The following is a 14,157-nucleotide window of genomic DNA, read 5'->3' on the forward strand; positions in this document are numbered from 1 at the left end:
TTCTCATGCATTACAGGGTTCGCTCCTCACAAAACCCCTTTGAGGCAAATATTTTTACCCACATCACACACGACGAGTGCCAGTTCCAGAGAGCCTTTATGGGCCCCAAAGACACACCGCTAAAAAGTGCTGAAGATAGAGTTTGAACCCAGCAATGCGACATCAAACCCATGCTCTTCACCCTCCGTGGAGTGGGCAGGCGGGGAGGGCCTCAGGGGGCTGAGGAAGGACCGGATGGCTGCGGGCTGGGGTGGGCTGCCAAGGCTTCAAAGCAGAGGTGGGTCTAAGGACCACCAAGAAGGAGGGAGAAAAGTCTGACACCAAGTCCCCCCACCCCGCCCAACGTGAGGGAAGACCATGTTCCACCTTGTAACAAAAGGAGAAAAGGAATCATGAGAGTATATATTTTTTTCTCCTGAATATCCTTTTACTATATCTTCCTGTACCTTCCCTGACTCCTAAGTCCCACTCCTGACCCCCTCTTTCTCTCACACGTGCACACACACACACACACGCACACACTTGCAACAGCAGAGAAAATCAAGGTCATCCCCAGTCCCGGCCTATACACCTGTGCAGTGAACAAACAAGTCTCACTAGAACGAAAATTTACTCTTAACTAAAACACCTTCACATAGCCTTTCCTTGCAAGTCGGGGCTGGCCCTTAATCCGGGTTCTCAAATGCTCGTCGACTGAAGAAAGCTACAGGAAGACATGACCAATTCCTGGTGACTCGTCCCAAGGAGAAAGGTCGGAAAGATTTCTTGACTCAGAACAAAACCAGGACCACCCGCCTCACAGCCGAGGCCCCCAGCAGCTGTGACCTGGAAACCCAGCTGTCTGTTCTCCCCTCCACAGCCCAGGAGACCACGCGTGTGGCGGGAGGGGCCGGCCCCAGCTGCCACCTCGGCCTCTCCTGCTGTCACAGTGCCCCTGCCAGTTGAGCCCACATCAGAGCTGGAGCAGGGAAGAGGACACTTGGGAGCAGGCAGAACTGTCTAAAATCCAGAACAAGCCCGATGCTCGAATTACCATTCAGATTCATTTCGAGATTGCAGAATGTGCTGGCAATGTTTTTCTAAAGGGCAACCCCGCTGCTCCCGAGATGGGAGGCACCCTCCCTTCTGACATACTTATTCCATTTTCCGGAGGTGGGGAGGGGACAGAGCTGGCTCGGCAACCCCGTCTTCTGCATCTGTGACACCCATTTCAGCAGGGCCCTGATGGTCACCCAGCTTGGAAGTGAATGTTTCTGCCTTAAGCTGGAAGTGTCCTTCCCTTGGTGATGCTGATGGCGAAGACCCCTCCCCGTGCCTTTCTCGGATGTTCACGTGCCTCTCCTTTCCTCACTGAGCCGCATCATGGTGAGTGGAAATCAGTGTTCAAAACAAGTAAACTGAGCCACCATAGAAAGAACTTGGGAGACGCCCCAGGCTCTCCTCCCCAGGACCCACCCCCGAGGGTGGGGAGTGAGGGTCCCGGGATGGCAGTGGGGAGCTACTGAGCGCACTCACTGGCGTTTGCTGGTTTCCTCGGGTGCGGACATCGTGTTCCGTCCACCGGATCTGTCCTTTGCAACGCCCTTCTCCGCGAGGCAGACAAACCTCAGCCCCTCCCCCCGAACTTCATGAGAAATGTCAGGCTTTAGCCCCCGCCCAGAAGCAACATGGTTCGTGGTGGGGGCAGGCTGCCTGGGGTCAAAGCACAGCTCTGGTCCGTGCTAGCCACGCACCGCTGCTTCAGTTCCCCACCTGCAAAATGAGGGCTCCAAGATGAGTTGACCTAATACACATGAACGACACACGAAGCAAGTTCCTCTCCACGAGTGTGAGCTGTGCCTGCAGCTTCTGTCACTTTCCTAACATCCATCAGCCATGGAATGTGTGGGTTCTCCGAGCACAGCAGCCGGGACTTATCTCATGCGGCACCTGACAGGTCGTCGTGCTCACATACATTCAGGATGAATTAAGGCATGGCTATGCACTGAATTTTCTCTCTATCGCTGATAATGTCTCTGATAATGAAATAGATTGTTGAAACACACTCTCTTCGCTAATAGGAAAATGGCTTGAATTTTTCTCATTAGCTTTAATCTTTTCTGCCCAATTAGATGCACCAAACAGACGCCCTGTATCACTATTAGAGGCAAGTTTGGCTGCCAGAATCTTCGATCAGTGGGCCACTGTCCTTGTGGTCACCATGGTCCTGGACAATCTCAGCAGAGAAGTCAGAGATGCCATTGATTATCCACACGAAGGCATTTACTTTTCCCTCCTGAATGGGGTGCCAGGCAGGAGGGTGGGGATCCCAGGTGAAATGGCATCACAGAAAACCCTGGAAGGGAAATCCTTCCAAGTCCTAGGAATCAGTGCTGCCCCCACTAGGGAGGTGAACAACTGAAAGGAAAATCCGGGCATGTCTCTCTTTAAGAAGATTAAACATGTATGTTCATTCTATAAAAATCCAGTAAGTGAAAATGTACACAAATGAAAATAACTAAATTAGAAAATAAATCCTGGGGCACCTGGGTGGCTCAGTCGGTTAAGCATCTGCCCAGGGTCCTGGGATCAGGCCCCGGGTTGGGCTCCCTGCTCTGGGGGAGCCTGCTTCTCCCTCTCCTCCCCGCTCATGCTCTCTCTGTCGCTATCTGGGTCTCTCTCAAATAAATAAATAAAATCTTTAAAAATAATAAAAATAAAATAAATAGAAAATTAATCCTTTACATCACTGAACAATGCAACAACACTCTCCCAACTATATTTTCGGCTCACGGAGGCGGCCAGTTTGCCATCATCGGGGTCTCACGGGCAGGCTGAGCTAACAGCACCCAGCCACCTGAGCTCTCTTGCGTTTGCTATTCCGACGTGCCATGCCTATTCCTAGGCACCTAAGACCCCAGGGGCCAGCCCAGGAAGCACCATTTACTGACAGCTGGGCGACCTGCTGGCCCAGAGGACTGAAAGCCAATGCAAGAATCCAAAAGTCCTTGGTTCAAATACTGACTCCGCCACTTGCTTGCTATGTGACATTCAGCTGGTTTATCGGTTTCTTGGGCGAGCATTTCCTCCCTGGTAAAATCTGGAAGTGGAACTTGAAGATATCGCTCTCCCCAGCTCCAAGATCCTGTGATTCAGCCACATCAGGCCAGCCCCACCGTGGTCACAGAAAATCCTCCCGGAGAGTCTCCATGTACTCTTCTTGTCGCTGAAGGTAAAGTTCACTGGCAGCCTCCCGACTCCCACTCTGACCTAATCAGGACACGATCACAAGCCACTTCTGATAGCAAGGTAGTTCCACAAAGTGAGAGGTGGATTCTCGGCGACTTAGTAAAATTAATTTCTCACAGGTGTAAGTGTCAAATTAGAGTCACCTTATTTTTAATAGTGCCCATAAATTGAAACATTAGTTTTTTGTAGTGCATTCTTTCGAATTTGCATAATTCAAAATCCTATTATGTGTGACTTGTGTATTCTCTCCGATTTTTTAAACATTCAAGAGAGGGAATGCAGGTGGTAAGAGAGAGAGGTGGTGACACAGGGTCAGACCTGATGGAGAAAGACCAGGGGTTTGAAGGAAGCTGGCCGGAGGAGCATCCGGGACCATAGAGAGGACACCCTAGAGAGGACCCAGGAGCACAATACTGTCTTTCTTGGGTGATCACTCTGTACTGAATTTGAGATGACTGGCCAATTTGGAAGTTAGATTTCTTCTTTTTTTTTAAATTGAAATCACTCCCAGCTTGAATGCTGCTAGAAAATGTTCAACCCTCAAATTAAAAATGCTTAAATAGCCAAATCCTCTCTTTATCCTTTGGCACAGAGGAGCCATTTTGTGCTCTTCAAAATGGCTGACAGGAATTTTCTGAGGAAGCTACGGTCTGAAAGCAAACCAGGGATTAGATCTGCTTCAAGTCTGAGACCTTGTGTTTAGAGCCATAGCTAGAAGCTAACAGATGTGTTTTTTCCAAACCAATGAAATCAAGAAATAGCCATGAAGATAAAAAATTGTTCTCTAAATCTTCCCTTCCATGTCCTCCCTGCTGATCCCTTTAGATTGCAGGAGTTTGTGATTATAACTTTATTCACAACCCATTTCTGGTTTTCAAGTAGCTCCCTCTCCAAGATGAGATTACAAAGCTTTGAAAATTAGAGGCACTCCTCCCCTCACCCCAAAGAGCTATCCTTGACAAGGTGCTCTGTTGAAACGGAAGGAATTTGCTTTATAGCAGCCTCCCTTGTGGAATTATGTATGGGGACATTTAACAATACAGAATTTGCAATGGGCAGGTGAGAGCTGGCCAAGTTTTTAAACGGGATTTCACAGACCAGGTCAGCAGGGAGATGGATGGGTGAGCGGCAGCGGATACAATTATTTGACTTTCTGAGCTGTTCTTTTGAAGCCTCTACACTTAATAGAAAGAAAAAGAATAATCCTCTTTGCCAACCTTTTGTAGCTCAATCTTTATTGTTCCCACTAAAATCCAAAGAAAACGGACAAGATTCATTTTGTCCAGAAAGCATTTGTGTATTTTATATAGGTCTGAGCTTTGAAGCGTTGATACCTAAGTGGGAGAAAAGACAAAGATTTCTCTCTAATCTGAGGAAATCAAAGGGGGGAATTTCTGGAGCTCTCTGGCCTAACTCAAAATAGTCCTGGGTGGTATCTCCAGATATATGCCTCTTTTGCTACTAAACTCAGCATGGAAATTAGCACAGGCTCACAAAATGATGAAAATTAGGCCAGACCATAAAGAAGCAAGCCTGTAGGCAAATTAAGACTTTTCCATAAAACCTGAGAACATGACCTACAGGAACAGGGAAGCTTTGTTTTACTTATAGGCTATCAATCACTCAACGTGCATCTCCAAGATACTGGCCTCGTCAACGGGCCGCTTGGCCAACCATCTGCAGGATTGTTTGTTTGACTTGGGGTGCGTGAGAGGTGTTTGGTTAGTATTTACTCGCTGCTGTGTCCAGTAGCTGACCAGATGGTTTGAATAATTGGATATTAAAAAAAAAACTATTGGTCTGGCAATACCAAGTCTCGATGGCCAAAGTAGGTCATCAAAAACCACCTTATTGGATTGCTTGCCATTCTATTCTCAGGGCAGAAATAAAAGCATCACATGCATTTTGACTCTTTTCGTCAGAACTCATTAGACGGCCACTGTGGAAAGAGTTGGTGAGAATTTGGAGAACTGATGACATTTTCTGCTGATGGTAAGTGCTCCTGAAACTATTTGTGTTCTGGGCTTCCACTATGAGAAAGGCTCACCGTAGGACCTATTTGTGTTGGGTTTTTAATTCTGAGTTCTAAGAACAACACATTTTCCACCTTCTTTTGTCACCTTAATGCTGATAACACTGTTAACAGTGGGCCCAGGAGAGCCACACACATCTGGGCTTGATTGTAAGGGGGCAGACAGGATTTCTACAGGCGGCTGTGAGGTAGAGCCAGCATTCTTAGTAGAGAGAGCCGGGAGGAAGAAAGGTAGAGTGAAGGAAAGACAGCAGGCTTCCTTGGGAGATGGGAAAGTCCTGAGGGAAGTTGGGGGACCTGGATATTCTGCATCTATAAGGAGGCCACCCCTACCTCTCCAGGATCCCAGAGATTCTACTTTGAACAGAAGTTTTCTTGTCTCCCTTCTGCCCAGAATCCCTAGAATGTGCTCAGTGACATCTCAGCCCTACTGGTCACCTCCCCAGGTTGCCAGCTGTGAGTTCAATCGACGTTTGCCCTTCCTTCTTCAGAGCTGTCCTGCTGCCGCTGACCTTCTCTTAAATACACAAAACCACTCATTGCCGCACACAAAAACATGTATCTGCAGACGCAAGACATGTCCACCAGCGTACAGACGAGCACGTGCATGCAGTAGGCACAGCAGTGTGTGAACACTGGGCACCAATGCATGTACACGTACACACTGTAACACACCAGAACACATACACAAACACTTGGCTCAGCTGCCTTCTCCCTGGAGCAGGTGGCTCTGGCCATTCTGCCTCCTGTGGAAGCACGTTGCAACCTCCACCCCAACCCCAGGTTGTCTTTTCTATTCTTTCCCCTGTAACACCTCTTCCCTCCAATTCTCCATCGTCCCTCCCAGCCCACATGATGAAAGGACAGTTCTAACTCAGGGCTGTCGTTCACATTATGTCTTAGAACCAGGACAGTATCCCATGGAGGGGACCTGGGGAAACACAGACGTGCACAGCTGAGCTTCTAGTATCTACAGCAATAGAGAGAAGGAGGAATTTGTCATGTCCTAAACGGTGGTGGCGGCTTACATTCTGGGTTGTCCTCTCCAACCCCAAGGTTTGCAAAGGCAATGCACTGCTCGCCCAGTGCCCTATAAATGCCCTGCAGAAGCTCCTGAGCCCTCCTCTCCCCAGCCCTCCTCCCAGACCACTGTAGGAAGGTAACAGATATCCACCTCGTTGATTCTTTAATGCTTCACATATTTTGCTCTACATCAGATTTTGTATCTTGGCGTGTTTTGTGCCAGTCAACAGCAAAAGGGCTTGCCCTCCCTGAGCTCGGATCAAGCAGATGCAAGCCTAAGATCTGGCAAAAATAATTGAAAACTGATTTCAGACATTTGTCCTTCAAAGGCAGTCCTCCCACTCCTTGAGGATTTTGTAAAAACAAAAAACCAAAAAACAAATCTCAACTCAGTCTGTGGTGAATAGCCACGTTTGTCCACCCTCTTCGCGAAAATGGAAACTCCGTGAGAAGAGGACCAACTTTCCTTGAGAAAACCCCACACATACAAAGCCTTATGCACTGTATGAAAGTACATTCTTATCAAGAAAGCCAATGACAGGCTATTACTTAGAATCAAAACCTCTCAAATAGGATTTAATTTAATTTTAATTTACGCATTTGATTTTCACATACAGGGAGGGCAGTGGTGGAGACAGGACTCACACGGAAACGGGTTGATTGCACGCAGAAGGCCATCCCTCCCAAGACAAGCTCTAAAATACATGTATTTATTAAGAGTAAAACAGATAAAATGGATTTTCGCAGATTTGTGGGAAATGTGAGTTCAGAATTATAGTAACATGCCAGAGAAAAACATAATTCCATATTAACAGCCAAACATGTCACACGCAGCAGAAAAACTCGTGGGACATGAGGATAGTCAGCATCAAAATAACTATTTCTTTAAAAATTGAGAGAGAAATAGTAGTAAGTGCTTACTGAAGGCAATACCTTCAGAAGTCTGCCTCAGAGCTCCGTCACCGGGGGTATGACATGGCAAATCAACCAGCAAGGACCTGGGAGAGAGGCTGTACAGAACATTCGAGAATGTATACCCTGAACAAGGGATCAGAGAAACTGTGTTTGGGGCCTGGATCTACTCTTGGCAAGTCATCAAACTTCTGAGCCTCACTTTCTTTGTTTATGAAAAGAGAATCCTACCCCTTTATCTGCCGCCTGCTGTAGGCTGGAGATGAGAAGCAAGTAAGTGAAAGCTCAGGAAGGCACTTTGTAAATATACGGGTCGGACTGTGTTAAGAGACCGACGGTCTAGACGGGGCAAGGATCCTGCCTGTCCTTGTTCTAATGCTTTCTATTTATTTTTTTCCCCTTGAGCCTGAAAATTAGTTGCTGAGAAACACAAATCATAAGAGGCAAGCCAAGTGGACAGTGGACACTCCTAACATTTCCCCTGCTGCAAATCTGGCTGCTTCAGACAGCAATCTGCTTTCTCTTCAAGTCAGTCCTTAACCAACGAAGAAGTCCTTGGGTGGTCCCCGATAAATCTGCCGTCAATGCACGAGCATAAGGGACAAGCCAGGAAATGCTGGACTTCGTCCTTGGATTTTTTACAACAGAGGCTCCCGCTAGAGAGTTAAAAATATTATGATAAGGTGGAAGTCCAGATTAAAAAAAGTACTTGGAGCTGCAGGGAATCATGAAATTTAGTTTCCTAATTCTGTAAGCCAATACCAGGAGTGGGGGTGGGGGGAAGCTGAGAAGTAAGTGTTCTTAAAAACTTTGTAATTTCAAGAACGCATGCCATTCATTTTATAGGTGAAAGGGATGTTCAACTCTCTCCTTTCTCATCTCGCAGATGAGAAACCAAAGCCCTGAGAGAGCTGTCTGCCCAAGTTTGCATGACAATTTAGCAACGAAGAAAAAGAAACATATTAGTACCAGGGTTTCCAGCTATTGCTTTGGGAAAATGACGTCTGTCTCTCTCACAGATTGGGAGACTCAGGCCCACATGGTATTGGCTACTGCTTTTCGAGTACCTTTTGCATGTTGCACTTCTGAGAGGCATTTCTGTTCCACCGCACTGGGCAGCAGGCAGACATCACTGCCGCCATCTTACAGAGGAAGCACGGGCTCTGAGGGCCGGCAGCTCCGCTCAGTGAAAGGCTGGGGAGGAACCACCGCTTGACTCCAGATCTTTCTAGCTCCATGGCCCTCTCTTTCCCTCCCCATGTTGCTGCTCTAGAGAAGACCGAAGCCATTGCCGATGGCCGGAGAGTTAGGAAAAAATTCTCTTTCCTCGACGGTTGTTTTCAACAGAAGCCTAAAGTAGCCTGCGAAATGTTCTTTGACTTTAACCTAATCTTTTCATGGTCAATCCTGGAGACATTAGCCCAAGGACATAACTCAAAAGAAATTTGAGAAGCTACGTATGTAAAGATTTTCTTGCAGGATTAGCTATAATAACAAAAATCAGAAATAGCCCAAATGTCCAACGATAAGGAAGTAGGAAAATACGATGCATAAACTATGGAAATTTACAGAGTAATTAAAAACAATCGTGCAGGCTAAGCATAGAAAATGCTCACGATGGATTACTAAGAGAAAACAGCACACGGAAATGTTTTTATGATGGCAACTACATAAAGATAAATATACACTTATAAAAAATATTGGAATGGAACACAAAGAAGTAAAAATGAAAAGTTATTGGGTGAGCTTGTACGATTATGGATTTAAACAATGTATAACTTCTTCAAATGAGTTTTTGATATTTTTATTAAAATACCTCAAATGAGGGGCGCCTGGGTGGCACAGCGGTTAAGCGTCTGCCTTGGGCTCAGGGCGTGATCCCGGCATTATGGGATCGAGCCCCACATCAGGCTCCTCTGCTATGAGCCTGCTTCTTCCTCTCCCACTCCCCCTGCTTGTGTTCCCTCTCTCGCTGGCTGTCTCTATCTCTGTCGAATAAATAAATAAAATCTTAAAAAAAAAAATACCTCAAATGAGGAGAGGGGGAAAGCAGCGATAGCTACTTGGAACATTGAGTTAGTAACCTAGACCAAATCGGTCTACACTGCTTAGACAACCTGCTTTTTTCTTCTTTCCATATTTTGAGGTAAATGGATACTGTGATTTTTGCCATAATCCACAAAATTGTTTTTCTCCTGGTACCTCCATTAAATCGTTTTTTAAAAGTTTATTGGTCCACATTCTCCAACAGTTGATAACCTTGTTTATTTTCTGCTTTTTCCCTAGGGGTTAAGCCAAGCCAGAAAAATGAGCATTTTTCTTTATGTACATTTTTCTTTTTTCTCATCGATTTATTTTTGAGATATAATATTATTTGAAACATATGAAATTATCTTGTTCATAAGTCCAAAACAAACAAATATCGGAAATTTTATATCAAGAATTTTAATAAGAGCAGATTTTATCTTAAATCATCCTCGCAACTCATTTTGAATCATTTGTTGTTCACTCACACTGCCCTGTCCCCTCCACCAGCTTAATTTCTGTTTTTTGTTTGGTTTAGATTTAAATGCTAAGTTCTCTAGAAGAAACGTCCAAATAATGCCACTCCAATATATTCCCTACCCAATAAACCATTAAAGTTAATCACATGGAAACGTCTAGATTTCTTTCCTTCATCCACTTCTTAATTCATTCAACAAGTACTTATTGTTGACTCTTTGAGCCCATCCCTTCCTTCAGGGAACATAGACTCGGTTTTTTAGGCTGGGAGGAATGGCTCAGTCCCGCAGGACTAAGCAGTTTGTTTTCAACTAATGTGTCAAGTGACTGGTATGATCATTTTTTAACCAAATTGACTGAATGTTTGCTCAAATTGATTAAATCTACCATCCGTTCGGTGTTAATAAGAACTAACACTGGCCCAAGCGGAGAAGAAGTCTATGTTGAACGATCCGTGCTGTTTATTTAATCCATTAGCTGACCATAGATAAACACAGCTCAGGAGAAAGACGATTCCCGAAGGGCGTGTTTGGACAGATCTCAGGCAAAACAGTTCCTGAGTTAGCGCCTTAACCGTTCTAAATAAAACGCAAGACACGATGCCTGGGGACTCTGGAAAGTAAATGCATACATCCAGTAAAAGTTAAATCTAATTTTTTAAAGACAAAGGCAAAAAGTAAATGAATTTTCAATGCATACAGCCGTGGTCGTTCACCTAAGCAAGAGCTCCCCAGGCCGGGGGCACAGCAGCAGCTGTGGTCTCCAGGCCCGCAAGTGTGCGAAGTGCCAAGGGAGAAAATTTAAGCAGCTCCTCGATGAGCGGAGCCAGGTGGTTGCATGGCGGCTGGATGAAGCAGACCTTGTCCTGCATCGCTGAGAACGGACCTCACACCCAGCTCTGAGCACTTTAGGCAAAGATCTGGCGTTCGAGAAGTTTGCATTTAACTATCCAGCCACTGGGCACACACACCAAGCACTGGGCTCCGAAAGCTGGGGGGCCTTCCTGCCCCGGTGGACTGTGTCTCACAGTTCCTCCCCCTGACTATTTAGATTATATATTTTGGAGCAGGTTTTCAGTTTGGGGGAACATCCCCTTCAGAATCCGTTGTCTTAGAAAATAAAAATGGCGGTTCTAATGCTCATCCTGTGGCCTGTCAAAGCTTCGATCCTCGTTGACGGTTGGGCCCACCGCTCGGCGGGACCACCGCTATGTCCCTGTGCTATAATGGGTATGCTCAGAACTCGAAAGAAGGATGAGTTGGATTTCGACAGATGGAGAGAACGCCCAGTGTTGTTTACAACAGAGTTGAGAGCAAATTAAGAATTCTAACCATGGGTTTCCATTTCCTGTTGCTAGATATTGAGAACAAGAAAACAGACCATGATGTAATAATAGTAATAATTAATACCACTGCTATGTTTGGCTCTGCTGTGTATCAGGCACATTGCATTCAGTTCTCATGTTTACAACTCTGCAAGGAAAGTTATCCTTACTTTAGAGGGGCGAAAACTAAGGCCCAGAGAGGATAAGCAACTTGCCTAAGATTGCACAGCTAGGAAAGTGGCAGCCCTGGGATTCCATCTATGTTTGACCTGACTTTTGCCATCACATCCAGCTGCCTCCCTAAAAGTAGAGGTGCAAACAAGCCTGGGAGCCTGCATTCCCCGAGGTTTTGGGTCACAGCGGCATGTCCTCGCCTCACAGGACGATGGCCACACCGGCCACTGGGTGCATTCTTGGCCACTGTGGGGTAGGGAGTTCTAGATACTGAGTGGCTGATGGCTCTGCAGGCAAAAGTGTGCCTGTGCCATTAAGCACACCACCTTTGTCGCTTCCAGCCACAGACCCCGGTGACCTTGGCAGGCTCTCCCCCAGCGACACCTCCTCACGTAGACAGACTAGGTCATTATTTGCTTTGATCCTCATGATCTGGGCATTTCCATAACAAGCAAATGGAAAAATTTTAGTAAAAAGTGGATTTTGAAAAAGCCTTTGGGGATGGGTGACTTCATTGAGCAAGAGAGAAGACCTCAACTCAAATTCTGTCAGCAGCCTTTCCGCCAAGTGAAGCTGTACAGGCAACATGGTGTCATTTGCAGCCTTCGGGGCTAAAGGCCCAAGTCTCCCCTTACGTCACCTCAACCGGGCAAGACGCTTGGAAGAACTTTCATCTAGGATCCTCCTCTAAGAGCAGCTGAACTGTCCATCTCCACCCCAGCAAAGCAAGGGGCATGGAAAGATGAAAAATCCAGTCAACCTGACTTTCCTCCTGTGTGCCATTTGTGGAAACGGGCACGGCCCCATCCAGTCTGCTGGGTGGGGTTTTGTTTGCCACTCTCGGCAGCTACCACCACCCAAGCAGCTTCTCTTTTCCTCCTCTAACTCTACTTTGCTGCTACCGTCAACCCAAAGGGACTGGTGAGGAAACTCTGCGTAGCGGAATTATCTCTGTGGCCTGAGAAGCCCAGGGTCTGAGGCTGTTGCCGTCAGCTGTTCCCCTGAAATCACGGAATTCACAGGCTAGCGTGGTCCTCTTGTCCCCTGCACACAGGATGGGCCGCCTGGGGCTTGCTCTGGAGCCCTCACCCCACAGTGCCATGTGACTCATACCCAACAAGGCTTTTCTGAGAAGAAAGCTACGATCTTACAGAAAACCCCACAAGTACTTAGTCCTCAAAAGCCCCGAGGCACCAAGCTGAGGCCATGCCATGTTCCTGTCAGAAGCAGAAGCACCAGTGGCCTCCCCTGCCCTCCCACCATGGTCGCTAAATGCTCTCCCATGCTGGAGCCGTCTGTGAGGAGGAAGGGCGTTTGCTTGTGACCACCTTCCCTGTTTCTTCAGATTCAAATCCAGCGGGTCCCATTTCTTATAAAGATGCTGTGGCACCAATCCCCCAAGACATTCGGTTTTCTGTTCACATGTTCTCCTCATTACCTGGCCTAGAAAACATGGTGGGAGTGAAAGGATTCTAGAAAAGCCAGGCTCCCATGAACAAAAACGAGGTGCGGAGTAAGTTCTCTTGCTGGTTGGTTGTTAGTCACAGTGGTGACTTAACAGGTCACATCCTCTCCTCTGTCCCTACGTTCTGTCAGTATCTCTAGCTTTTCGGCCTCAGATGGAGAACTGTTTGCAGTGAGGGGCGGTGGGTGAGTCACGAAGCCTGTGATGGGTGTGTCCCAGAGCCGCCCTTGGCTGTGGGGTGCGGGGGCAGCCATGACAGAACTGTGTCTTGACATGGACCCCGAGGAAGATCCCTTCCCTCCTTTGTTGACCCTGCTGCTTAGTCCCTGCCCCATCCAGGGCTTCAAGTCAGCCGGGGTCACAGCCGTGACCCTGACTGACCAACAAGAGAAGGGTTTTTTTGTTGGCAAAGGAAGAAGGAAAGGGGCTGAGTGATGGAGCCCGCAAGGGGGTAGAAGAAGATGCTGAGACAAGAAAAATGGCCTGGCTGGCGTTTCCTCATCCCGTCCAGCGTCTGTTAAATACTCCCTCTCCTCTTCTCCACACTGGCCTGCCTCAGTTGCTCTTCTACCTCCTTCCTCCTTATCTTTCCCTTCCGCGGACTTCCCTCTCTCCTGCTATCACTGGAAAAACCTGTCCTTGGGCCAGGTGTGTGTTCACCTGGCTGCTGGCTCAGAACCCCCGTCCAGCTCAGCTGTGATGAGCGGGTCCTGGCATGGAGCTGACCCTCCCTGCTCAGCCGCCCCTCGATCTGGGGAGAACAGGAGTCAAAAGACACACCAAGTCCTAAGTACCGCTCCATTACCCTCCCCCCACAGCACACACACGCCCAGAGAGTTTCTAGAAGTTCCTTGCCATCGATACGTCCGGCCTTACCTGTAACTGGGAGCTGTGCCTGCAGCAAGGCCATGATAACCAGCACCTTCCACGTCATCTTGTCCTTTCCCCCAGGATGGTGCCAGGACGCCGAGGCTGTGGCAGCCATGGCTGGGGCACAGAAGAGCAAAGGAGTCTGCTGGCTTTGTTCCGCCGCTGCCTCCTCAGGAAGTGGAGGACTATGGGGCCTTTGAGAAGGCTCACACCTGCCAACGGGGCCAAGAAACTCACACTCCCCCTTTCGGTTCATAGGCAGGAAGCTCTGGAGGTTTGAGGGTTTGAGGCGTGTGTGTGTGTGTCTACATTTTTGCTTTTTCTCTCCTTTAACCATTGTTTTACTCTCCTTTTTCTCTAACTTTCGTCAGATTTCATCTAATTCCTACTTTGATTGGTGAAGTCAGTCCCGAGGCAAATGGGAGTTCACAACGCATGTAAGGACATTTGCCATTTTCCTAGACTTACATATTTTATGGAGGTTGGTGAAATGGCAGGGCCCTGGACCCAGAGTCAGGATGAACACGGAGGCAGAATACCTGGGCTCGAGTGCCTGTCCCTGCTACCCACCTACCTACGTGCTGTGGGGCCTCGACAAAGCCACTCAACATCGCTAGGCATCAGCGT

The 14,157-nt window shown here is 47.5% G+C and overlaps 1 protein-coding gene across 2 annotated transcripts in view; it reads right to left on the minus strand.

Annotated features, from left to right (window-relative positions):
• The window catches only part of CD247 (CD247 molecule), a 69,818-nt gene extending 56,084 nt beyond the window's left edge, over positions 1-13,734 (minus strand). Inside the window, exon 1 of one of the 2 annotated variants that reach the window (XM_008695605.2) lies at positions 13,537-13,734. In XM_008695605.2, the coding sequence (XP_008693827.1) occupies positions 13,537-13,645 (109 nt within the window). In that variant the 5' untranslated portion in view covers positions 13,646-13,734. The remainder of the gene's footprint in view (positions 1-13,536) is intronic. The other variant, XM_008695598.2, reaches the window with a different exon arrangement.
• Between the last annotated feature and the right edge of the window lie 423 nt (positions 13,735-14,157).

The sequence above is a fragment of the Ursus maritimus genome, unplaced genomic scaffold (assembly GCF_017311325.1).
Source record: "Ursus maritimus isolate PB19 unplaced genomic scaffold, ASM1731132v1 scaffold_2, whole genome shotgun sequence".
NCBI classification, from domain to species: Eukaryota; Metazoa; Chordata; class Mammalia; order Carnivora; family Ursidae; genus Ursus; species Ursus maritimus.